Source organism: Phocoena phocoena, chromosome 19 (genome assembly GCF_963924675.1).
Source record: "Phocoena phocoena chromosome 19, mPhoPho1.1, whole genome shotgun sequence".
NCBI lineage: Eukaryota > Metazoa > Chordata > Mammalia > Artiodactyla > Phocoenidae > Phocoena > Phocoena phocoena.
In genome coordinates, this window is record NC_089237.1 from 26,290,306 (window position 1) to 26,313,729 (window position 23,424).

Genomic DNA, 23,424 nt, shown 5'->3' on the forward strand with positions numbered 1-23,424 from the left:
TCTATCTTTTAGTTTTCAAAGATCTCCACTGGTAAGAGAATACGATATTCAAAATTGTTAACTGATTAGGGAGTCAGAAAATCCTCAACGGGACCTTGCTTTGGCTGGGGAAACAAGTCCCCAGAGCAAAATAAACAATTTCCATTCCGTTGGTGAATCTCTATAAAGAAAAGTCACTGTTCATGTTACCCAAATTATATTCTTGCAGTAGACCTAATGAGTGTAGGCTCTGCCACAGGTTTTATCTCCTGTTTCTGGACTAAAGGAAACGACATTCTCTGGTGGATAAAGCCTGGGAAGGTGGGGATGAATGTAGGTATCAGTCCTAGACCAAGAGCTTTAAGTATGGAATGTTTTTAATCATCCTCCCTAGTGGTCTTGAGAAGGAGTGGGGTTTTTTCCCCCTATTTCATGGTTAGACTGAGCCACAGATGGCAGGATAAACTGGAGGTGATGCTGTGAATCAGTGGAGGGTGATATTCATTTATTCAAATGCCCGCCTCAGTGGTCTTTCCTCTCCACCTAACATATTTTCAAAGCGTGCTCTGTGGAACTTTAGGGCACCTAGAGGATCTCTAGGGCTTCCTTGAAAACTATCATCATCCATGCTTGGTTCCATCTCTTCTAGGGTCAGCTTGAATATCAAATCAGGGCTTAAGGCTAGATGTTGTACCTTTTTGGACAGTACTTAAAGTGAAAGAAAGGAGGATATGATTTGTATATGTTGTTGTTACCAGAGAATTAAGAAAACAGTTACTTAGGAATAGGCACATTTCACCAAAATGAAATGGAATGGTTTCAGATGCATGAAAAGAATCAGGACAACACCCTTTGTATCCCTCATGCCAGTCCCTTTTTCACTGAAGCTCTATTTTAAGGTCAGCTGTTTCATGCCACCATCATAATAAAAACATTTCCAAAATGCAGTTTTTAGAACATAGGTTTGAGTAGTAATTTTGAATTTTTAAGATTAGTTGGGGACTTCCCTGGTGGCGCAGTGATTAAGAATCCGCCTTCCAATGCAGGAAACATGGGTTCAAGCCCTGGTCTGGAAAGATCCCACATGCCACGGAGCAACTAAGCCCGTGCGCCACAGCTACCGAGCCTGCGCTCTAGAGCCCACGAGCCACAACTACTGAGCCCGCGTGCCTAGAGCCCATGCTCTGCAACGAGAAGCCACCATGGTGAGAAGCCTGTGCACCGCAATGAAGACCCAATACAGCCAAATATAAAAAATAATTAATTAATTAATTAATTTAAAAAAAAGGTTAGTTGTTGCAAAAATTCATTGTTAGGTAATACTCAATTAGCTTAACATTGAAAGTATTGATATATTAGTTGACAGTTTTTTACTTAACATGTTTAGAAAATTTCACAAGTAAGACAATTTATAATGGTAAAACAAGTAGAATATTCTTTGATACACAAAGTAGATTGTAGATGTCTCGTTTCATTGTCAAAAGTCATGCATTGTAATCCATAGTTTTGAGTTTTATGAAAAATTACAATGTATAAATAAAAATCTAATTTCATAATAAATTCTATAAACTGAGCCTTTCTTAAACTCTCTCTTAGCCGAGGTAAGGGAAAGGAAGAAACCACAGCTAAGAAATACAGTAAAATATTGCATTGAGTATTAAAATAAAAACCAGCTGTTTCACTTTCTCACCAAACTCATTTAAGTCAGTCAGACTTGACTTATAGCCATGCCTCTGTGAGAAAGAGCACATAATCATGTTGCTCTGGAATCCTTGTTCAGAATGTCTGCAGCTCACTGTGATGGTAAGGTATAATGTCAGACCAACTTTAGGAATTCTGGATTATCAGCAGACCTTGTCTGGATCCTATTTGATTTTGTTTGTTTGCTTTTGTCTTTTGGCTGCGCTGTACAGCTTGCAGGATCTCAGTTCCCCGACCAGGGATTGAACCCAGGCCACAGCAGTGAAAGTGCCAAGTCCTAACTACTAGACCACCAGGGAATTCCCAGTCTGGATCCTATTTGTACGCAGTCCCTAAGTGCTTTGGGGATGAGTCACAAGGAGGACTTTTGGAACGCTTAGGGTCACGTTCCCTTTCCCAGTGTGTGGAGGGCTGCATGTAGCGGCAGAGGCTAAGTCATAAAGCCCTATGAATGCCAGCCTGGGAAAACAGGAGCCCCACCCTCAGCTGGCTGAGAGCCAGTGCGCGTGAGGTCAGCAGAGAGGACAGTCGAGGACTTGGTGAATGTGCCACACCAAGGGCTGCTTTGCTCAGTTCCTTGGAGGCTGTGTTTAAACCTTTTGTCAAAGAGAGTAATGGGTCCATTCATAGTGCTCAGAGGGAAGACTTTTTGTTTTCATTTGATGGGGTGAAAAAAATATCCATTTTTTGTGGGATTACCAAGTGAATTTCAGAGGCTTGTGGCTAAGTCAGTAGCAAAGGCATGAGAGTAACTCTGGAGCCCAGGCTTCCCCCTCATTGGCCTGGCATTACTGTCTGATCGTAATGTCCCTGCTGAAGATACGAGGGTAAGATTAGCAAGAATCTGCCCATACTGATTAATAGTAGGCAGAAGACAATGTAGTATCTTTCATTCAGTGTGGGAGGCAGAGCAGAACTTTTCAGAAGTATGTCTCATGGACCACAGTGATCTCTGCAGCTTTCATGGGGCTTGATGATTTGGGAGCATCTTGTCCAACCTAGAGATTGAAAGGAAATATGAAAGATAAAGAAAGATGCAAATGGGTATTTCTTAATGTACCAACAAAGAGATAGCTTAGTACTAAACCCTGTGTAACTCCAAGTGCACATCATTTCGCCTTTGTTACCCATCAATTCTAAGAAAAGTTATTGTGCTTTACACTGCGAAAGTATCAGCAAAGTGCACTTATGTATGAGAACCTACAGTTTGTTGAAACCAATAACCTAATAAACAGCCCAGCCACCCCTTGTTTGACCGATTTGCCTTGAATGGAAAGGGCCCTGGATGTGCAGCTACTTTGGATCCCAGATGCACAGGGATTCGACTTCATTCCTGGAATCAGGCCCAAACAATCTCACTCTGTTTGAGAAGGGGCAAAGATCTGGGTCAATGTGGACCAAATATTTTTTACTAATCCCATTCCACTCTCATTATACCATGCCCCATCTGATTTTGTATGTACTTTCTAAATGCTTAACTGTTATGAACATAGACTCTAAGCCTCTTGAAGGCAGGGAACTTGGCACATAGAAGGCTTTCAGTAAAATTTTGTGGAAGAGATGAATATGCCAATAAATCCAGTATAGGAATTAAAAGACCTGAATTTTAGTTCTGTTTCCACTAGGTGTGTGACCGTGGGAAAGTCAATAACCTTTCTAAGCCTTAGTTTAAGTATCAGTAAGATGTAGATACCTGCCCTAGCTACTTCCCAGGATTTTTATGAGACTCAAATGAGGCAGTGTGTATAAAATTTCTTTTTTAAAATTAATTCCTTTATCATTTAGTATCTTATTTTGTTCATGGGAGAAATTCAATCAGAGTTGCTGTTACGTGGCTTCTTCTAATTCTGGACTAGACTTCTTAGTCCCCTTCAGGCCTATTTCTTTCAATGTTCAGTAGAAATGATAATGTTGATTGGATTAAAGAACTAAAAATACACTAAATTATAGAATTATACTGATTTACCTGGGCTCATCATCTAACATTAGCAGAAATAGGATTATAGAAAATATTAACCTAGACCAGAGATGACAAATAAGTTGGCATTGGATACCTAAAGCACTGTGATAAAAAAGATTGATGCCATGCCTGGGTGGAAAGAGTGCCATGCTTGATTTTTTTAAAAAAATATTTATTTATTTATTTATTTTTGGCTGTGTTGGGTCTTCGTTTCTGTGTGAGGGTTTTCTCTAGTTGTGGCAAGCGGGGGCCACTCCTCATCGCGGTGTGCGGGCCTCTCACTATCACGGCCTCTCTTGTTGCGGAGCACAGGCTCCAGACGCACAGGCTCAGTAGTTGTGCCTCACGGGCCTAGTTGCTCTGCGGCATGTGGGATCTTCCCATACCAGGGCTCGAACCCGTGTCCCTTGCATTGGCAGGCGGATTCTTAACCACTGCGCCACCAGGGAAGTCCTCTGCTTGATTATTGATATGTGCGGTTGACATGGAACTAAAGAGTGTGTCCCATCCTGGACTATATAATCTTTGAGACCCATTCTCAGTGCTGTAATTCTACGAAAGTGGCCACCTTCTTTAATTTAAAAAAGTATTGGAGACCTCATCTCTTTGCTTCAGTGGGTTTTTAGATGTAGAGAAGGCACCCATCACTTTCTTGTAGTCAAAGGCTGAGTCCATTCCTGGTGGGAAAACTATTTAAAGCAGCCATGCTGAGCTGGTGGTGTGGTATCTGACTTACACACTAAAGTGCAATATGGATTTATAATCCTGCCAGGAAACCCCAGGGCAGGGAAGAAAGAAGGTGCTTTGCCAAGTGTTCAGGCTGTGTTCAAGTGTGGTGGTTCCTGAACTGTGTTGTATGTCAGAGTCACCCAGGGGCAGGGATGGAGACGTAAGTTGTGGGCTCTGAAGCTCTTACAATTTCAGGGACCCTTTTTAAAGAAAGAGAATACAGATTTTAAAAAATACAAAATTGGATTCAAAGCCTTTGTGCAGGTGTCGTGGGTCCTGAGTTTCAGCTTCATTAATTTCACAGTAAAACCACCTCTACTTAGGGAGCTTGTTAAAAATCTAAAAAAAAAGAGAGAGACTTCTCTGGTGGTCCAGTGAAAAAAAATCTTAAAAATAAGATTCCTGGTCCCACTCTAGCCATTCTGATTTATTATATCTGATGCCCAGAAATAGCTATTTTCAATAAGTACTCTATTGTATTATGACCCTGCAGATGTTAAGAAAACAGTAGTACAAATACCTGCCCATTTCCTGACACATAAAAGAATTACCTACATTTGCTGCATAATTAAAGCAGCTTCCTGTCTCCCAGGATTTATATATTAACCCCATTTTCTCTAGGCAAATGACAATAGCCATACAGAGAACACTTTCCTTTTTGGGCTGAGAGTCAGTCTGGGATTCAGCTACACCAGGTTGCTGGCCTTCCTTTCTTTGCCTTCTCCACAACCTCTGGCATTGGCATAGCTCTCTGGCTCCTAGGCATTGGCTCTGAAGGGAGAAAATGACCTGGTATTAACTTCAGGTGGCTGCTGTGCATCTGATTATCTTCCAAACCTCACATCAGGCCATTTAAAGAAAATCATCTCTCTTGTTTTTTTTGGCTGTGCCACACGGCTCATGGGATCTTAGTTCCCCAGCCAGGGATCGAACCCGGGCCTGGCAGTGAAAGCATGGAGTCCTAACCACTGGACCTCCAGGGAATTCCTGAAAATCATCTCTTCTAAGGAAAAAGAAAATATACATTCCTATTGGCTCTATCCTCCCTAGAGAATGTACAAGTACAGCAGAGGAAAGGAACTTGCATTTAGCAAGCACCTCTACGTGCCAGGAGCCTTTCCCACAGAATCTCCATTAAACTTCATAACCACCATGAGAGGCAAATATCATTAGTCCCATTTTAAAGACGAGGCAGCTGCAGTTGGAGAAGGCAAACAACTTTCTCAAAGCCACTCGGCTAGTGAGTGTAGAGTGGCAGGTGTGTCCAAACTCCAAAGTCTGTGCTTTTCTCATTATGCCAGCCTGCCTCTGGGACAGAAGGAGGTCTTTATAGATCAAGCCCAAGGACCCAGTACATCAGCAAACTTACAGGGCATGGGACTTCGAAAATGACGAACACTATAATGGCAGTTCCCCTGAACAACAAGGTGACTGCAATCAGAAATTTGACCATGATGCTCCATTTCTGCCTCTTCTCTAGGTCCTCATCTGTGTCTAAAAAGAGAGAGAGGAATAGAAAAGGGAGAAAAGAGAACTTCAGAGAAAGAAAAGATTGACCTTTTGACTTGAAGGCCTCCTGGCTCACAAGACAAATAGGGGCCCAGCCTGATTCAGAGACAGAGGCTGAATTTCCAGTTCAGAGTCAGGAGTGGAGTAGGCATCATGGGCTCTGCTCTAACCTCCTTTGCAGCCTCTTCCCAGAGTCACCTTTACTAGGATTTGGAATTTTTCCATGATCAAGTAGGATTGATTCTTGCACTGCTTTCATGGAAAGAAAAGTTACGCAAGGGAGTCTGTCACCAGCAGCCCTCTCAGGGTCTCTGTCCTTGTGCCTCGACACACATACTGTATGGGATTAGCAAATCACATTTCCTATGCTCTTCTCAATTTAGTGGGGCATATGAGGGACAGAGGTAAATTGCCATTGTTTTTGGGTCATAAGCCAAATTTGGGGACACATGGCTCATATGCATCTTGTTATTACTAATCTCATATTTACATTTCTCCTCTTGGAACTGGGATGTAACCCAAACTGAAATCTTACAGAATTTGAGTCCTGGCCAATTTAGGGAGGGCTCTTTGTAAAAGCAGTGCAGATGAAAACATGCTTCTTGGTTGTTGTCATCACTGTAACGAGTGCTTAGAGTTTAAATGTCGCCTCTCTATTCACACGATGGCTGGAATTACCCACCACACCAATACCCTTTATGCTGTCTCCGAATCTGGCTACAAGGTGAGCTCAACTTGTGTGGAGTTGAAGGATTATTAATAGTGTCAAGCTACAAACATTTCTGGGACCTTCTTTATAGAGAAGCTGATTTTTTTTCCATAAGAAATGGAGTGATTTTCTTTTTTTTTTTTTTTTTTGGAGTGATTTTCTAATGCAAACTGTGTAACTTCTCAACCTCCAGGAAAATCCTAGGAGACCCAGGCAGGTGTTGGGACTGAAAATGTTTCCTTTTCTTTCTGTTTTTGTCTTACCTCTACTTATTCTGTACCTTGTTTCAGAGGACTAGAAAAATCATCAATCCTTGTAGTTTTCTCTCCTTTTTTCCCAGGAGTTACGAAGGTGGTAGTGGTGGGAAAAGTCTCTGATGAAGCCCCCATCACTGGGTAGACCTTACACTGGGAGATCCCTGGTAAAAAAGCTATAAAACAAGAAAGAAACAATGAAAGGACAACTGAGAAAACTTTATCCTGCCTTTGATTTTACCTGACAAAACCCTAGCTCTACCCAGCTGATGTGAACTTCTAACTGTGGCCCCATCGATCTGTCCATAGGTTTAAAGTGTGGGCCTTAATAATGCCAAAGAATAAATGAGGATAGAGATACTAATAAGATATGGATTAAATTCCCATGGCGCCTTTGACTAATGTACGTTCAGAGTGAAGGAGTATGGCCATACTCGTAAGGGCATAATGATAATAAGGATGGAAGGTGTAGCACCACTGAAAGTTTCCTTCTTTAAAAAAGATGGCTCCAAAGTCCAAGGAAGAACATGAAGTAGCATAATTTGCCTTAATGACTGTGGCAGGTGTGTCTAGTGGAGTCTAAGTCAACGACTTTGAGAGAGGTTTGGGGAAAGGGGGAGCTGGAAGAAGGGGAGACCTCCCAGCTTCATGTATCCCTCAATTTAATTCTTTCAGCAAATATTTAAAAATTATCTAGCATGTGCCAGGGACTGCTTCCGTACTTCGGATATATCAGCTGGGTACCTTCTACCATGGGAACAAGCAAGGGGGAAGGAGGGCTGAGGGGGACTTGGGGAAGCAGACAATAAGTACAGTAAGTTTTATGGTTTGTTAGAAGGGGATAAGTGCTACGAAAAGAAACAAAGTAGAGAAAGGTAAGGGGGCAGTCGGAGGGGTGCGGGTGGGCAGTGGTTGGGCGACCTACAGGATAGGCTGGTTTCATTGAGAAGATGAAAATTGAGCTGAGACTTGAAGGAGATGAGGGGATTAGCCAAGCAGATGCTGGGGAACTAGGCAGAGGGAACAGTGTAAAAGCCCTGGGGCAGAGTGTGTCTGGCATGTTTTAGTTTTAGAGGAAGAGCACAGAGGCCAGAGAGATTGCAGTGGAGTGAGCAAGGCGACAGTCATAGGAGATGAGGGAGTTTCTGAAGGAAATGGGTCCTTATCACTTAGGGCCTTGTAGGCCAGTGTGAGGACTTTGGTTTTTGTTCTGCTTGAAGTGGGGATCCGTTGCAAGTTTTTGTGCAGAGAAGTGACCGGATGGCTTTGTTTTTAAAGGATCAGTGGGTTGCTGAGTTGGAAACAGACTGTAGTAGGGGGCCTGGGAGAAGCAGAGTAACCTGTTAGGAGGCTCTCGCAGAATCCAAATGAGAAAAGATGGTGACTCAAACAGCTGTGGAAAAGATGGGGTGCGGATGGATGCTGGCTGTGGTCTGGAACCACCTTCACGTGCCTCCCAAATTGATCTAATCCAGTTCGGACAGTGGTTCCTATTCTATTTTTAATGGCCTCCTGTCATCGCTTATTAAATTGAGATCTGTACGTCCTACTTGACTTTTCTGAATTATTCTCCCAGGTCTTAAGTCCGTGTGAAAATGACAGTTCTTTACTTCAGAGGCCAGTGGGCAGAGTACCAGGTACTGTACACAAATTATAGGGGAAGTAGTCCTTGATTTGTTTAATCAGGAAGACAGTGTTGGCAAAGATAAGCAGAGACAAAGCGCCAACAGGCTCAAAAGGAAAAACAAGAGAATTATGTGGCATTGTTTTCAGCATAGTGCCAGTCAGTTTTCTGAAGTGACAGCATATGTGTTTCTGGGTCAGATGAGATGAAGATAAATAATTCTCACTTTGGAAAAGTAACATATAAGTTCTCTGAGTTTTGGTTTCCTTATCTGCAGGATGGTTATAATAAAATAATTCTTGGTCTACCTGTTTCACAGGAGTGATGTGAAGATCGGAAACAAAAATGAGAAAGCAGGTGTGAAAAACACTTTGCAAACTGAGTGATATTATGATCGAAAGAGGAGACAAAACCTAGAAATCCTGTCTCTGCATAGAAGAACTGTGCCCTCTAGCCACAGGGATAATGGGATTTCAGTGTGGCATGTCTTCCCACCTCCTGGGAGCCACTGTTTCAAAATCTACTTAATAGGCTTTTCATCCGTCAGTGTAGTTCCAGTTCTGCCCAGCTTCTAAATTAATGTCCATCCCTGTTGGCAGCTCATCTCTTAGGTCTCATCTGCTGGGTAACTGAGTATTAAGGTGGAGCAAGTTTGTAAATACAAGCAGTCTATTCCCAGTGCTGATGGAATTGCAATATTAGCTTTTCTTTGGCTAAGAATATTTGAGCAAGAATTCCCCCACTTTAAGGAGGTCTACAAAAAATGCAAAGTTATGAAATAGATAATTTAGGAGATGATGCTTTATTACAAAATAATTCATTTTAAATAGGGAACATTAGGTACATTATATTTAAGTGGAAATCTCCTTTAGAGATTATTCTGTAATAATACTAGCAGGTTGAAAGGGCTATTTGAGAGGCCTTACATATTGATGTTGGGCTTACATATCTAGAAATTAGATCATCTTGTCAAATCTCTCATCTGTAGCTATGGAAACTGAGCATTGGAGAAATAAACACTTGTTTGATGTTATTTCTCTTGTATGCCACAGTTTCTCATGGGGTAAACAGACCATAGGAATCAGTTCATACTAATCAAATTCCAAAGAGCCTAATCCATGCACTAAAATGACATTTTAAAATTTTACATAGATTTGCCTAAAGAGAGAGAGGCTAATCCATTTCCTTGAGGCTTTAGCTGCTATTCAGCTCTACCTGCCTCCAAGGACGTCAGCCAGAAGGCAGCGCCTACCTCCAATCTCATTTTCCAATCTCACCTTTGCCTGTCACAAGGGATCCAATCTGAACCTTGGATGTGAGGGTTAGGTGACAGCTCGGTGGGGGGCAGTGCTGTTTCTGCGGGGGAACAGTATGACTCTCAGGTTCTTCAGAGTGTGCTTGACCTTTCGCCTTTTTCCCGAATATACAAGGTTGACTTTCACTTTGCTCCTAGAACCAAGACACTGCAAGGTAGCCACAGTCTGATTTAGGATGAATGTGGGCCATTTGGCTTCTGTCTGAGCTTCTGGAAGGAGAAAAGCCAGGTAGGAAAATGAAGCCAGTTCTTAATCTGAATGGTGCCCAGCCAGCCCACTTCCGTTCATGGCCCACTGCTGTACTTTCTTCTCTTTTTCCTTCAGTTCTTCCTCAGCATGTATCTATGGTACTAAATATACAAGCCCTGCCTTTCCCCCTTCCTGCCGTGGGTCCCATGAAGATTGGTGACTGCAGTAAATGCAGCCCAGAGAGATGCTCCTAGGTTGTTTTTTCTAACGCAGAGCCGCTTGAGTGCGGCCTCCTTCTCTTGCCTCACCCCGTCTCTTTGATTTATGCAGCCACGGCTTAGGTAACAACAGTTAATTAATTTATATTGTATAAGTGAACATTTTATTTTTTAATTTATTTTTTGTTACATGTATCTATTCTTTTTCAAATTCTTTTCCCAATTAGATTGTTACAGAATACTGAGCAGAGTTCCCTGTGCTATACAGTAGGTCCTTTTTTTTTTTTTTAAATTAATTTATTTATTTAGGTTGTGTTGGGTCTTCATTTCTGTGTGAGGGCTTTCCCCAGCTGCGGTGAGCGGGGGCCACTCTTCATCACGGTGTGCAGGCCTCTCACTATCGCGGCCTCTCTTGTTGCGGAGCACAGGCTCCAGACGCACAGGCTCAGTACTTGTGGCTCACGGGCTCAGTACTTGTGGCTCACGGGCCCAGTTGCTTCACGGCATGTGGGATCTTCCCAGACCAGGGCCCGAACCCGTGTCCCCTGCATTGGCAGGCAGATTCTCAACCACTGCGCCACCAGGGAAGCCCCTAGTAGGTCCTTTTGGTTATCCATTCTTTTTTGTTTTTTGAAGAACTTTTTGTTTCAATTAATCAATTTATTTATTTTTGGCTGCATTGGGTCTGTGCTGCTGCATGCGGGCTTTCTCTAGTTGCATTGAGTGGGGGCTACTGTTCGTTGTGGTGTGAGGGCTTCTCATTGTCGTGGCTTTGGCTTCTCTTGTTGCGGAGCATGGGCTCTTCAGTAGTTGAAGCATGCGGGCTCAGTAGTTGTGGCTTGCGGGCTCTAGAGTGCAGGCTCAGTAGTTGTGGCGCACGGGCTGAGTTGCTCTGTGGCATGTGGGATCTTCCTGGACCAGGACTCGAACCCATGTCCCCTGCATTGGCAGGCGGATTCTTAACCACTGTGCCACCAGGGAAGCCTGGTTATCCATTTTAAATCTAGCAATGTGTACATGTCAGCCCCAAACTCCCTAACTATCCCTCCCCCACATACACACACACCCTTCTCCCCTGGTAACCGTAAGTTAGTTCTCTAAGTCTGTGAGTCAATATCAGTTCATTTAAAAATGGGTTGCCAGGGACTTCCCTGGTGGCGTAGTGGATAAGACTCCGTGCTCCAAATGCAGGGGGGCCGGGTTCGATCCCTGGTCAGGGAACTAGATCCCACATGCATGACACAACTAAGAGTTCACATGCCACAACCAAGGAGCCTGCAAGCCACAACTAAGGAGCCTGCCTGCCACAACTAAGACCCGGCGCAACCAAATAAATACATAAATTTTTTAAAAACCACAAGATAAAAATGGGTTTCCAGAAAGCCTCTCAGGGGGATACATAGCTTTTAAACAGGATATTTGAGATCTGGGCTCGGATTGGGGGAGACAAGCATCTTTTAAAGGTAAAACTGTTCAGGAATGGCAAAACGATTTTTCAAGGGCCCATTCCCTACCTCGCATTAGCATAGCCCTTTGAGAGGAAGAGACCAGGCAGCAGTTCCACTTGGCAGCTGCTGTCTCTGAGTTCTGGGGGAAAAAAAAGGTCAGGGTTGACTGGGTACTTCTTCTTGAGAATTCTGGGCACTGGAGAGGGAAATACAGAAGAATGCAGTTCCTTCTCATAAAACTTGCACTTGGGGAGATCAGACATTCCCTCAAAAGGACTTCAAGATTTACGCAAGTGGGAGTTAGCCTAGTACAAAGACAACTGGGTACCAGTCTATTATCCTTAGGGGAAAAGAAGGTAAAAGAGTTAACTAAGTTAATGAAAGACTAACAAACCCATTCCTTCAAACACTGCCTATTATCTCTTCTCCTTCCTGTTTTATCTACCTTCTTCTATTAAAACTTTTGAAAGTTTAATAAGTGTATCGTTGGACAAGATATCTCTCCGGGTTCCCATAGAATGATAGGTTAAATGATAGGTTATAGTTATTTATGCTTTTTGGCACATAACTCACAGGGTGTTGTGAGTTTTCTTCATTTGTTAAATTTGTTACTGCTGCACCTTATGCTATTTGGCCTTAACTTTGGTCAGCTAATTTTAGAGATGAACTGTTTAGGACACTTTGAAAAATCATGTCTTTTTTTTTTTTTTTTTTCAGTACGCGGGCCTCTCACTGTTGTGGCCTCTCCTGTTGCGGAGCAGAGCACAGGGTCCGGACGCGCAGGCTCAGCGGCCATGGCTCACGGGCCCAGCCGCTCTGCGGCATGTGGGATCCTCCCGGACCGGGGCACGAACCCGTGTCCCCTGCATCGGCAGGCGGACTCTCAACCACTGCGCCACCAGGGAAGCCCAATCATGTCTTAAATAAACAGTTATCAAAGAGCAGCAAGCGGTGCCATTCCACCCTCACACTACCCTTTCTCAGCTCTTCCCACCCATGAGCATCCCCATCTATTTGGATGTAATGCCTTTAAAAAGGAAGACAACATCTTATGAGGGGTTATGAATTTAGGAGTCTTAGGTGATGACAGTACTGAGACTCTGACAGTACTTTGCAGGAAAGAAAGCCATCTAACAGTGAAAGGAATTTTAATGTTAGTTACATGAACAAAATGGAAGAATGCATCACACTCTCTGAAGACTTCTTACCATGAAACAGCTCTCTCTCTGAGTTGAATAACATGGAGAAAGCATCATCTGCTAAGTATTGGCTGTACCTCTATCTGGCGGAATAGACCCCTAAACACTTTCTAGGCTTCTCTTTGGATTTCCCAGAATACTAGGCTAGAGAAGTACTTACCTTTCTTGTTAGCATCATAGGATGTAATGATTAGGCTGAAAACCAAGATGGTATCCATATTAGCTTGGGCACATTCTCCTTGTAGAGACAGTACGCTGCTGGTCTGTCACAGCCACCTATAGCCTCGTCTCTAAATTCTTTCACTGCCTGAAACCAAGTTTGACCCTGGGAGAGTCTGGTTCCACCCTAATTATTTTGCCACATTTCCTGACAGGAGACAGGACCGAGTTTGTCTGTTAATGATTGATTCAGAAGATCTTCACCTGACTTCACCACTGGTGCCGACGTAAGGAGCTGTAATTACCTAGAGCTTTCCCCGGGAGAAAGGGCATAAACACCCAGTGATATGCTTTACAAATACTCGCAGAGAGACACGTAGACATTCGCATACATGCTCACTGACACAGGCACGGCTATTCACACACCGACATAAAGAGATGGAGAGATTTCTATTAAGGAAAGTGATTTCTAGAATAGAGCAGGAAACTAGGACTGAGTGAGTCAGTGAGTTACACTGGCGAGGGCACTGGACTAGGAATCAACAGAACTGGGTTCCAGTTCAGCCCGTGTGGTTAAGTGTGGCACAGTGAGAAAAATTTCTTGACTTCTATGGATCGCTGTTTTCCCCTCTGTAAATGGAGCGTTCCAACCCAGTGATCTCTAGAATCCCTTCACAGTTATAAACATAAACTTACCTTAGTACAGACATACCTGTCTAGTTTTGCACATTTTCACACTCCCGAATAGTGAAGTGAGTGTAGGTGGACCACATTCCTATGACTGCTGGGCTGAGAGGTTGTGAGGAAGAGCTAAGTACACTAGGTGAGTGGTACTGCCTGCAGTTTGGGAAGGCTTTCCTACACAGATAACTGTTGTAGAAGATTTTTCTAAAATTGTAGACTTTGTGATAGCATAGCTAGGGGGATCATAGCAATAATGAAGATCTACTAAGACCCTCTGAAGTCTCTTACCCACTGTGAATGTACTTACTCCATTGGAGCCATTATAAGTTTGATTATGGGTAAGAAGGTTCTAGAGGCTGATGCTCTGATAATGATGTAAAGGGAGCTTGATTCAAGGGACTTTCCATAGGGGCTTTCATGAGGTCTGAGTCAAAACATAATTTAACTACTACCCTGTTTCCTGACATTTTAATTCAGGTTGAAATCTGGCTAAATGGAGCATGAAGGGAAATCTTGGGAAAACAGAAAGGACAGAGGTGTCACTGAAGGACATGTTTCCTGAAATGTGGACAGAGGGCAGGAACTGCTGAACATGCAGCCACAGTGCCTTTCATTCCTTCCTTCTGCAAGCCTTTTTTTTTTTTTTTTTTTTGTAGTACGCGGGCCTCTCACTGTTGTGGCCTCTCCTGCTCCGGACGCACAGGCCCAGCGGCCGTGGCTCACGGGCCCAGCCTCTCCACGGCATGTGGGATCTTCCCAGACCGGGGCATGAACCCTTGTCCCCTGCATCGGCATCGGCAGGCGGACTCTCAACTACTGCGCCACCAGGGAAGCCCCTTCTGCAAGTCTTTATTATGCACCTACTGTGTGCCAGACACTATTCTAGCAGTGAGCAAGGCCAAGTGTGAGTTCATGTGAAACAATGGGAAGCAGACAATAAACATGGTTGAAAATAAAATAGTACAGAGGGCTAACAATAAATAATATACAAATACACATACAAGATAATTAAAGATTGTGACAATCATCATGAAGCAACAAACAGGTGATGAGGTGAAGGAGGAATGACAGAGGACACTTTATTTATTATTATTATTATTTTGGCAGTTTGCAGGATCTTAGTTCCCCAACCAGGGGTTGAACCCTGGCCCTCGGCAGTGAAAGCGCAGACTAACCACTGAACTACCAGGGAATTCCCGGAGGCCACTTTAAGTAGGGTGGTCAGGGAAGACTTCTCTCAGGAGGTGGCATCTGAGCTAAGAAAACCAGGAGAGTGGATGTTCTAGAAGCCAAGAAAGGAGGGTGATTCAAGGAGGGAATGGGTTTGTCCACTGGACAAACTGTCCACTGGATTTGACAATTCTGTAAGAGCAGTTCTAGCGGCATGGTGGAATTAGGAGGTGGCTGAGAGGGAATTGGAGGTGAAGAAGTGTAGATCATCTTTGAAAGACATTTGGCTATGGAACGGAGGATAGAAGTGAAGCCAGCCGAGTAGAGGTAACATCAGTGCCTCAAATCTTGATTGGTCCAGATCAGCACTGTCTCAGTTGCCTGATTGTCCTAGCAGGGCTGGTGGGCAGAGAATAAAGGGGCTGCACTGCCTTTCCTGGGCTTCATGGTTTTTGCTTACTATTTCCTTAACGTAATTGCATTGTTCTCTGCTGCCTTGTGGTGTCAGACGTGTTCCCCTGCTGTCTCTCTGTCTGAAATTTTCTGTAGATTAGTTCCTGGATGCCCTGTTACGGTGCTGCCACCTTGGAGCAGGGGTTGGAAAGGCTGTGAGGGCTATTCTCATTCTCTGTCACAAGGTGGCAGAAGAGCTCACTCTTCCCAAAAGAGACTTTGTGCTCGTACAAAACGAAGCAGAAGTTTTCTTTTACCCACTCTCAGACCCTTCCCAAAAGTCAGCCTGCAGGTTGGAGCAGCCATACTGTGGGGTACAGAGAAGTGGGAGAGCTTCATTAACGAGTCAAAATATCCAGTAGTAGAAAAAACAGACCCAGAACTGTTTCTCTGCTACTAGACATTTTTTTCTTTCCTATTACAGACATTTTGACTGGTTTTCTAAGTGTTTGCAGTATCTGTGGAGGAGAGGGTTTCTCTCCTGATCTTATTTCCCCACAACAAAAATTTCAAATTTAGGAGGAAAAAAAGCTATAACATAGGTGAGTTTTATGTTGCGTGCAGGTGAGAGATGTAACTCTGGAAGATGGTAGGAAACAGGGTGGGTCTGTGGGAGGAGTACTTAGGCTCTGTAATTGACTGAATCTCTTTGAGGAAGTCACTTACCTTCTCTGGCCTCCGTTTCCGTTCCTTTAATGAAATGGTTGGACAGGATGGTTTCGAGGCCTCTTCCAGCTCTAAAATTATCATCTCAATGCCACACTCTGCTACTCTGTCTTTTAAGGGTGTATGTTTTTTATTTGTTTGTTTGGGTTTATTTTAAATTCTTTTATTGTGGAATATAGCATACATATAGAAGAGTATATAGGACATAAGCATATCTGTAATAATAATAATAATGTGAACATTACGTAATCATCACCCAAAGTAAGAAATTGAACATTGCCAGTAGCTAAGAAGCTCCTTGTATGTCTGTCCCTCTGGTCACACTCCTTTCCCTTCTCCCAGTCATTATTTTCCCATGCTTTTTAAAAGTAGCGAACAATCGGGGCTTCCCTCGTGGCGTAGTGGTTAAGAATCCGTCTGCCAATGCAGGGGACTCAGGTTCAAGTCCTGGCTGCGGAGCAACTAAGCCCGTGCGCCACAACTACTCTAGACCCCGTGAGCCTCAACTACTGAGCCCACGCGCCACGACTACTGAAGCCCGCGTCCCTAGAGCCCGTGCTCCACAACAAGAGAAGCCACTGCAACGAGAAGCCCGCGCACCGCAACAAAGCGTAGCCCCCGCTCGCCGCGACTACAGAAAGCCCACATGCAGCAACAAAGACCCAACGTAGCCAAAAAATAAATAAATAAATAAATCTATAAAAATAGTGAACTATCTACATATATATCACTAAAAATACTTAAAAATTTTTTTACCTGTTCTTACACTTCCATAAATGGATAGATCATACCCTATGTTTTTTAAAGTAAACTTTTTATTATGTATAACACAAAGTGAATACACCTCTCTTTATGTTGTCTCCCAGTCACTACCCACCATCAGGAGTAACCATTATCCAGATTTTTTACCGCCACAGATGAGTTTTGCCTATTTTTGGACTATGTATAACGGGAAACACACTCTTTTGTGTCTGACTTTCTTTGCTCAACATTAAGTCTGTGAAACTCATCCATATTGTTTCGTGTGCCAATAATGTGTTCATTCTCATTGCTTTATAATATTTCACTGTATGAATGTACCATAACTTATTTATCTGTTCTACTGCTGAGAGACATTGGGTTGCTTCCAGTTTGGGGCCATAAGGAACAGTGTTCCTGGGCACATTTGAAAGTTTCTCCAGAGTATAAACCCAGAAATGGACACTGGGTTATGACATATGCAGGGTTCAGCCTCACTAATTAATGCCAACCTGTTTTCTAAGATGTTGTCCCCATTTACTCTCCCATCTGCAGTATATGAAAAGTTCCTGTTGTCCCAAAGGGGCCAAATTGCCTTTTCAGTGTGGTACAACCGTGGGACCTAGCAGGGCCAGGCATACCCTCACAGTGCCAACCCTTTGAGTGATGCTTCAGCCATAGCCAGTTCTCCTGTTTACTAGCTCCCTACAAGTAAGGGTAAAGGATTCAGATTAACCCTAGGTCCCTGATCACATGCTCTGTTACCCTGGGAATATTGGCCTGGGGTAGTGAATTTAATAACATAATCATTCCTGAATTCATTGAGCGTCCATAGGATATTTTGTTCTTAACTGAACACTAGTGGAAATGGAGAGGGGCCCAGAGAGAAGGGGGAAAGTAATATTTTCAGCATGCCTACTATGTTCCAAGTTTTGTATTAGAAACTTTACATTTTGGTTATAACATTTAATCCAGAACACAACCTTACGAGGTATGTGTTCTACCTCAGTTTTATAGACAAGGAAACAGGCTCAGAAAGGAGGTCATTTGCTCAAAGTCCCAGAGCTGATTAGTGACAGAGTCAGGATTTAAAGCCTGGTTTACTTGATTAAAGAACTCAGCTCTTTACAGTGCAGAACACAGAGAAGGCTGTGTCCCTGCTGCTCTGTTGGCTAAGATTGCCAATACCAAGAACCAGTTCTTCTCAGGTCTGCTTGCCTGTATTCACTCCCAGAACTATGCTAGTCAATTGATATGGCCATCTCATTCATTGATTTAAACTACATTTTATTTTCATTCATTTTGGTTTCCTTTATCCTCTTTCTTCCTTTTTGGGTTTTTTTTGTTGTTTTTTTTTTTTTTTTGCGGTACGCAGGCCTCTCACTGTTGTGGCCTCTCCCGTTGCGGAGCACAGGGTCCGGACGCGCAGGCTCAGTGGCCATGGCTCACGGGCCTAGCCGCTCTGCGGCACGTGGGATCTTCCCGGACCGGGGCACGAACCTGTGTCCCCTGCATCGGCAGGCAGACTCAACCACTGTGCCACCAGGGAAGACCCCTTTTCGTTTTCATTAAGAAGTTTGGGCACATCAGCACAGTCGTTCCACTGATAGACAAGACTTGTGTTGCTCGTTCTACTTGCTGGTCTAGTATGTTAACCAGAGGTGAGATTTAAAAAGACAGGGATGGGGCTTCCCTGGTGGCGCAGTGATTAAGAGTCCATCTTCCAATGCGGGGGACATGGGTTTGAGCCCTCGTCCGGAAGGATCCCACATGCCGCGGAGCAGCTAAGCCCGTGGGCCACAAGTACTGAGCCTGTGAGCCACAACTACTGAGCCCACATGCCACAACTGCTGAGGCCCACACGCCTGGAACCTGTGCTCTGTAGCGGGAGAGGCCACCGTGGTGAGAGACCCGTGCACTGTGGCGAGGAGTGGCCCCCACTCGCCGCAACTGGAGGGAGCCCGTGCACAGAAATGAAGACCCAATGCAGCCAAGAATAAAAACAAATACATAAATTTATTTTAAAAAATAATAAAAATAAAAAGACAGGATGGGGTCTTCCTTGGCGGTCCCGTAGTTAAGACTCTGCGATCCCTGGTTGGGGAGCTAAGATCCCCCATGCTGTGCAGCCAAAAATAAATAAATAATAAATAATATAAAAACCTGTCTTTAAAAAAAAAAAGACACTGAAATCTTCTGGCACAAGTTATGATACAGGGAAACTTTAAGACTGAAGGGATGAAAAGGATAAAAGGAAGTTGAGCAATGGCTCAGTTTTCCTTTAAAGGCTCTACAAAAATTATTAGTGTATTTTATTATTTACTGTGTTTCATATATAATAATAGTAGTGGAGGGTGAAGATGTTTGTTTGGCGTAGACAGGTGAGAAAGGAGGAGGAGAGGTAGCAGGAGAAATGCAGCAGGAGAAAGCTGGGTCGGACACGGGAGAAATGGAGACGCTGGGGAAGCTGAAGAGAAGGTGAGGCAGGAGCAGGGAGTAAGCTCACCGGGAGTGCTCTCACGGGCCTGCAGGAGAGTGAGGTCAGAGATGAGAAGGTTTAAAGCTGATCAATATAAAGTGTTAGGGGCTTCCCTGGTGGCGCAGTGGTTGAGAGTCCGCCTGCCGATGCTGGGGGATGCGGGTTGGTGCCCCGGTCCGGGAGGATCCCACGTACCGCTGGGCCCGTGAGCCATGGCCGCTGAGCCTGCGCGTCCGGAGCCTGTGCTCCGCAACGGGAGAGGCCACAACAGTGAGAGGCTCGCGTACCGTAAAAAAAAAAAAAAAAAAATGTTAGAATCCCAGGATCGGGCAAGACCTCAACAAGTTATTTTCCCTGCCTTCAGATAAAGGTCCCCTTATACTTTCTTTAGGTATTTAGTTATGAAGTGTATAGGACTTAGAAAGGGCTTTTTAAAAAAAAAAAGATGCTGGAGGTGTCATGTAAGAGGCAGCTAGGCTTTGGTGACTGCCAATTATGGATAGCACAGATAGGGACTGGAAGTGTCTGGGATTGGATAATAAGGAGGGAGGGAGAGCTGATACGCCTTGTGAGAACCCAAGTGTCCATGTGAAAACATCGTGGGGAGTCTCCACTGGGAACACTGTCCTTCGTTGTGTAATCCTACCTTTCATCATCAGGACCAGACTTACAAGGTGGCCTCCCTGAGGACATTTTCTGACCTTATGGTGTGAAGTTCCCTCAGGCTTTTAACCCTGGACAAACCTGAACGGTTGACTAGAGCAAAGGAACGTAGTGTTCTGATAAGGCCTTAGTGTCTTCTTTTTCTTCTGTCTCACAACTGGAGCCTCAATTCTGCTCAAGGCACTGACTTTCTTGATGAAGTCTGTCCGTCTGTAAAGCAGCTAAGTATCCTACTGGAGGTTTTGCCTCCCAGAAGTGACCTGAAGATGGACAAGCAGACATCAGGAGCAGAGTGGCCTCTCAGGTACAGAGCCAGCCTTTATTTTAGTCAATGAAGCCCGTACGAATATCTCTACCTAGCTATGGAGGGGGAGTACCAAACTGTAAGACATGCTCTCTGCCTTTAAGATTAAAATTCAGCTGGAGAGCTAAAACCAACATAGACACAAAAAATTTTAGCCTAATGCTGAACCACATGGTGGTGACCAGATTGCTAGAGGAATTCAGAGGAAGGATAAATCAGTAGGAGCTGGACATGTAAAAGAGATCTTCTTAGAGAAAATGGGCTCCTAAGGACTAGAAAAATTCAGAAAATTAGGAAGGGGGAAGGATAAGTTTGCCAGCATAAGCAAAGGTAAAAGTAAGCATGGCAAGAGCTGGAAGCCGGATAAGAGTATATGTTCTATATTGGGGACCAGTGGGAAATAACATCCCAGTGTATCCCCTATCCTCTGTCCTAAAGGTCCATCACTGACATTGCCACTTAAGGAATTTGGAACCATGGCCAGAGAGCCACCAGGACAGGGTGCTCTTCATGGGTCCATTTTCTATTCGGGCACTTTCTTTCCTCCTTTGGTTCAACTTTGGCCTGACCTGACAGACTTTCCTGTCCAGGAAGTACAGGTGTGTAGGACACATTGCTGTTTATCAGAGACATGTGGTAGCAAAGAGGGGGACAATAATGATAAATCCTAAACTGTTGTTCTTAACTCCAGGGTGAATAATTACTGCTTTAAAAAAAAGTCTACAGTGGGGCTGGGAATCTGTATTTTTTTTTTTTTTTTTTTTTTTTTTCTCGGTATGTGGGATCTTCCCGGACCGGGGCACGAACCCGCGTCCCCTGCATCAGCAGGCGGGCTCTCAACCACTGCGCCACCAGGGAAGCCCGGGAATCTGTATTTTTAACAAGCACCTACTGATTCTGTTTCAAGATGGTCTGTGGAACATACTTTGAGAAACACTACCATAAACTAAAGTAGAATTGACAATGAAGTGCTAAAATATCCCAGACAATGACACACATGCTGTTATGTATTTCTGGGCTTACTCAGATTTGAGAATTTATTCTCTCCTATCTATGGCTCTTATAAAACGTACATGGTTATCATTTAAGGAGTAAGATCTAGACGCTCTGTTTTGGTGTTTGGTTTTGTCTTCCCAACTAGATTGGGATCATCTTAAAGACAGGGATGCCCTCAGGCCTTTCTTATTTTCCCTGTAGTAGGGTGAGAGACCATCTTTTTTTTTTAAATTAATTAATTAATTAATTAATTTTGGGTGTGCCAGGTCTTAGTTGCGGCATGCGGGATCTTTTAGTTGTGGCATGCAGACTCTTAGTTGTGGCATGCATGGGGGATCTTGTTCCCCGACCAGGGATAGAACCTGGGCCCCCTGCATTAGGAATGCCGAGTCTTACCCACTGGACCACCAGGGAAGTCCCGAGAGACCATCTTTAAGGTTGGAAGGTAGCTAGAATTCTTAGGAAAAAATCCCTGATAACTTTATCTAACCTTCTTGAAAAACCTGAAGGCCATTTGATATTTGGGAACTTTTATTAGTTTTCTAGGGCTGCCGTAATGGAGTATTACAGACTGGATGGCTTAAACAATAGAAGTTAATTTCTTCACAATTCTAGAGGCTGTAAGTCCAAGATTGTGTCAGCAGAGTTGGTTTCTTCTCAGGCTTCTCTCTTTGGCTTGTAGATGGCCATCTTCTCCAGCAAAACACCCACACTGTGGTAAGTGCTTCATCAACTGTGATTCACAGATGGTCTTCCCTGTATGTGTGTCTGTGTCCTAATCTCCTCTTCTTATAAGGACACTAGTCATTTGGAATTAGGACCCACCTAATGACCTCATTTTAATTCAATTTCCTCTTTAAAGAAAGAGCCTATCTCCAAATATACTCACATTCTGAGGTGCTGGGGGTTGGGACTTGGACATAGAAATTTTAGAACACAATTCAGCCTAGAACACAATTCAGCCCATTACAGCCTCTAGTTTCAGCATCTCGACATGTGCCACTCACTCCCTTCTGTCACACCTGTTAGTCTTGTTTAAAGTTCTCTCCACCCTTTAGCTTTCCTCCTCCACTTTTTACACACATAAGCTTGTGTAGCAAGTACCCATGGAACAGCTCTAAAGAGCCTGTAGTAGATAGAGACAGGCAGGTTGTGGCATGCACCAAACAGCACAACACTTAGGAGGTGTTAAAATTCCAGGTGTACTGTCTTAGAGACATACCTCTCTGCCCAGTTGTCTTACCGTTTGATGACAATAATTAGATTATTATATCATATGTAAGTGGTGTATCCTAACTCATTCTTCATTTTCTTTCACGGCAGCTCATTCATTAGGCCTTTCCTTGGCTAGTTCTTTAGAGAGCTCAGTTACTTCAAAAGTTCAGTGAGGTCAAAAAGCAGGCCATGTAAGGGCTTGCTGAAGTTTCCCATAAGGACAGTTTTTGAGCACCACTCCCTGGTTTTGCAGTGCTCCTGAGGCTGATAAACAGCAACATCGCTAAGAAAGAACCTATTATAAGTAATAGGAGCTAGGAAAGGTAGATGAAAAAGAAAACAGGCAACCTCAAGAATTCTGGTTCTTTACAAAGTCACTTCTTTCATAGAGCACTATCAGGGAGAGGCAAAGCTTCCCTCTTCCCAGGACTTTTTTTTTTTTTCCGCGAGTCAGTCAAGTCAAACATCTTGTTAAACCTTGAGGTTTTGCTCAGTTATCTTTACATCCTGATTTTCCGCTCTTTGTTCAAATGACAGATGTACCTAATGACAGTTATTGTGAAACATGGGTCACTTCTCTGTAAAGTTCAGATTTTCTTTCTAAATTTCTGTTTCCAGTCTCTATTATTTTAAAGTAGGTTGGTAAACTCTTGGAGGAGCCAGCACCTAGTGGTATGATGAGGGCTCCTAGATGAATACTCTTTCCTGTTGACCACCCTTTCCATCCTCCTGCTTCTGCTTCCACCCAAGAACTTCTGACCTCAGGTGGTGTATCTATACCCTATTCACTTTTTGCCCTCTGGCACAGAACTTCTGGCACCAAACTGTCATCCTCTGTGCCTCTGGACCTTTAGCACAAGCTTGTGCAAGGATCAGAAAAGTACTCTGGGCAGGGTTGGAAGGAGTTAAACTCACCCATTCTTCTGAAGTGCAATTTCCTCCAATTTTCTTTCTCTCCTGCCCTATAGTTGTATTATATGTTGGGACTCTTTCCAGTTACTATTAATTTTCAACACACAGCCACCATGAAAGTCTTGCTATAAAATAACTGGCAAAACTAGA

General features: G+C 43.7%; 2 protein-coding genes across 2 annotated transcripts in view; one reads left to right on the forward strand and one right to left on the reverse strand.

The window, feature by feature from the left end:
* Positions 1-2,600: 2,600 nt before the first annotated feature.
* Positions 2,601-13,053, reverse strand: C19H17orf78 (chromosome 19 C17orf78 homolog). The gene is given in 8 exon segments (XM_065897846.1): positions 2,601-2,678; positions 5,018-5,140; positions 5,739-5,863; positions 6,883-7,017; positions 9,743-9,806; positions 9,809-10,029; positions 11,719-11,775; positions 12,996-13,053. Coding segments are annotated over 8 exon segments (861 nt in total).
* Positions 13,054-19,872: 6,819 nt separating this feature from the next.
* Positions 19,873-23,424, forward strand: part of ACACA (acetyl-CoA carboxylase alpha) — a 237,910-nt gene continuing 234,358 nt past the window's right edge. The window contains exon 1 of the mRNA XM_065897277.1: positions 19,873-20,151. Within this exon, the coding sequence (XP_065753349.1) occupies positions 20,114-20,151 (38 nt within the window). The 5' untranslated portion in view covers positions 19,873-20,113. The remainder of the gene's footprint in view (positions 20,152-23,424) is intronic.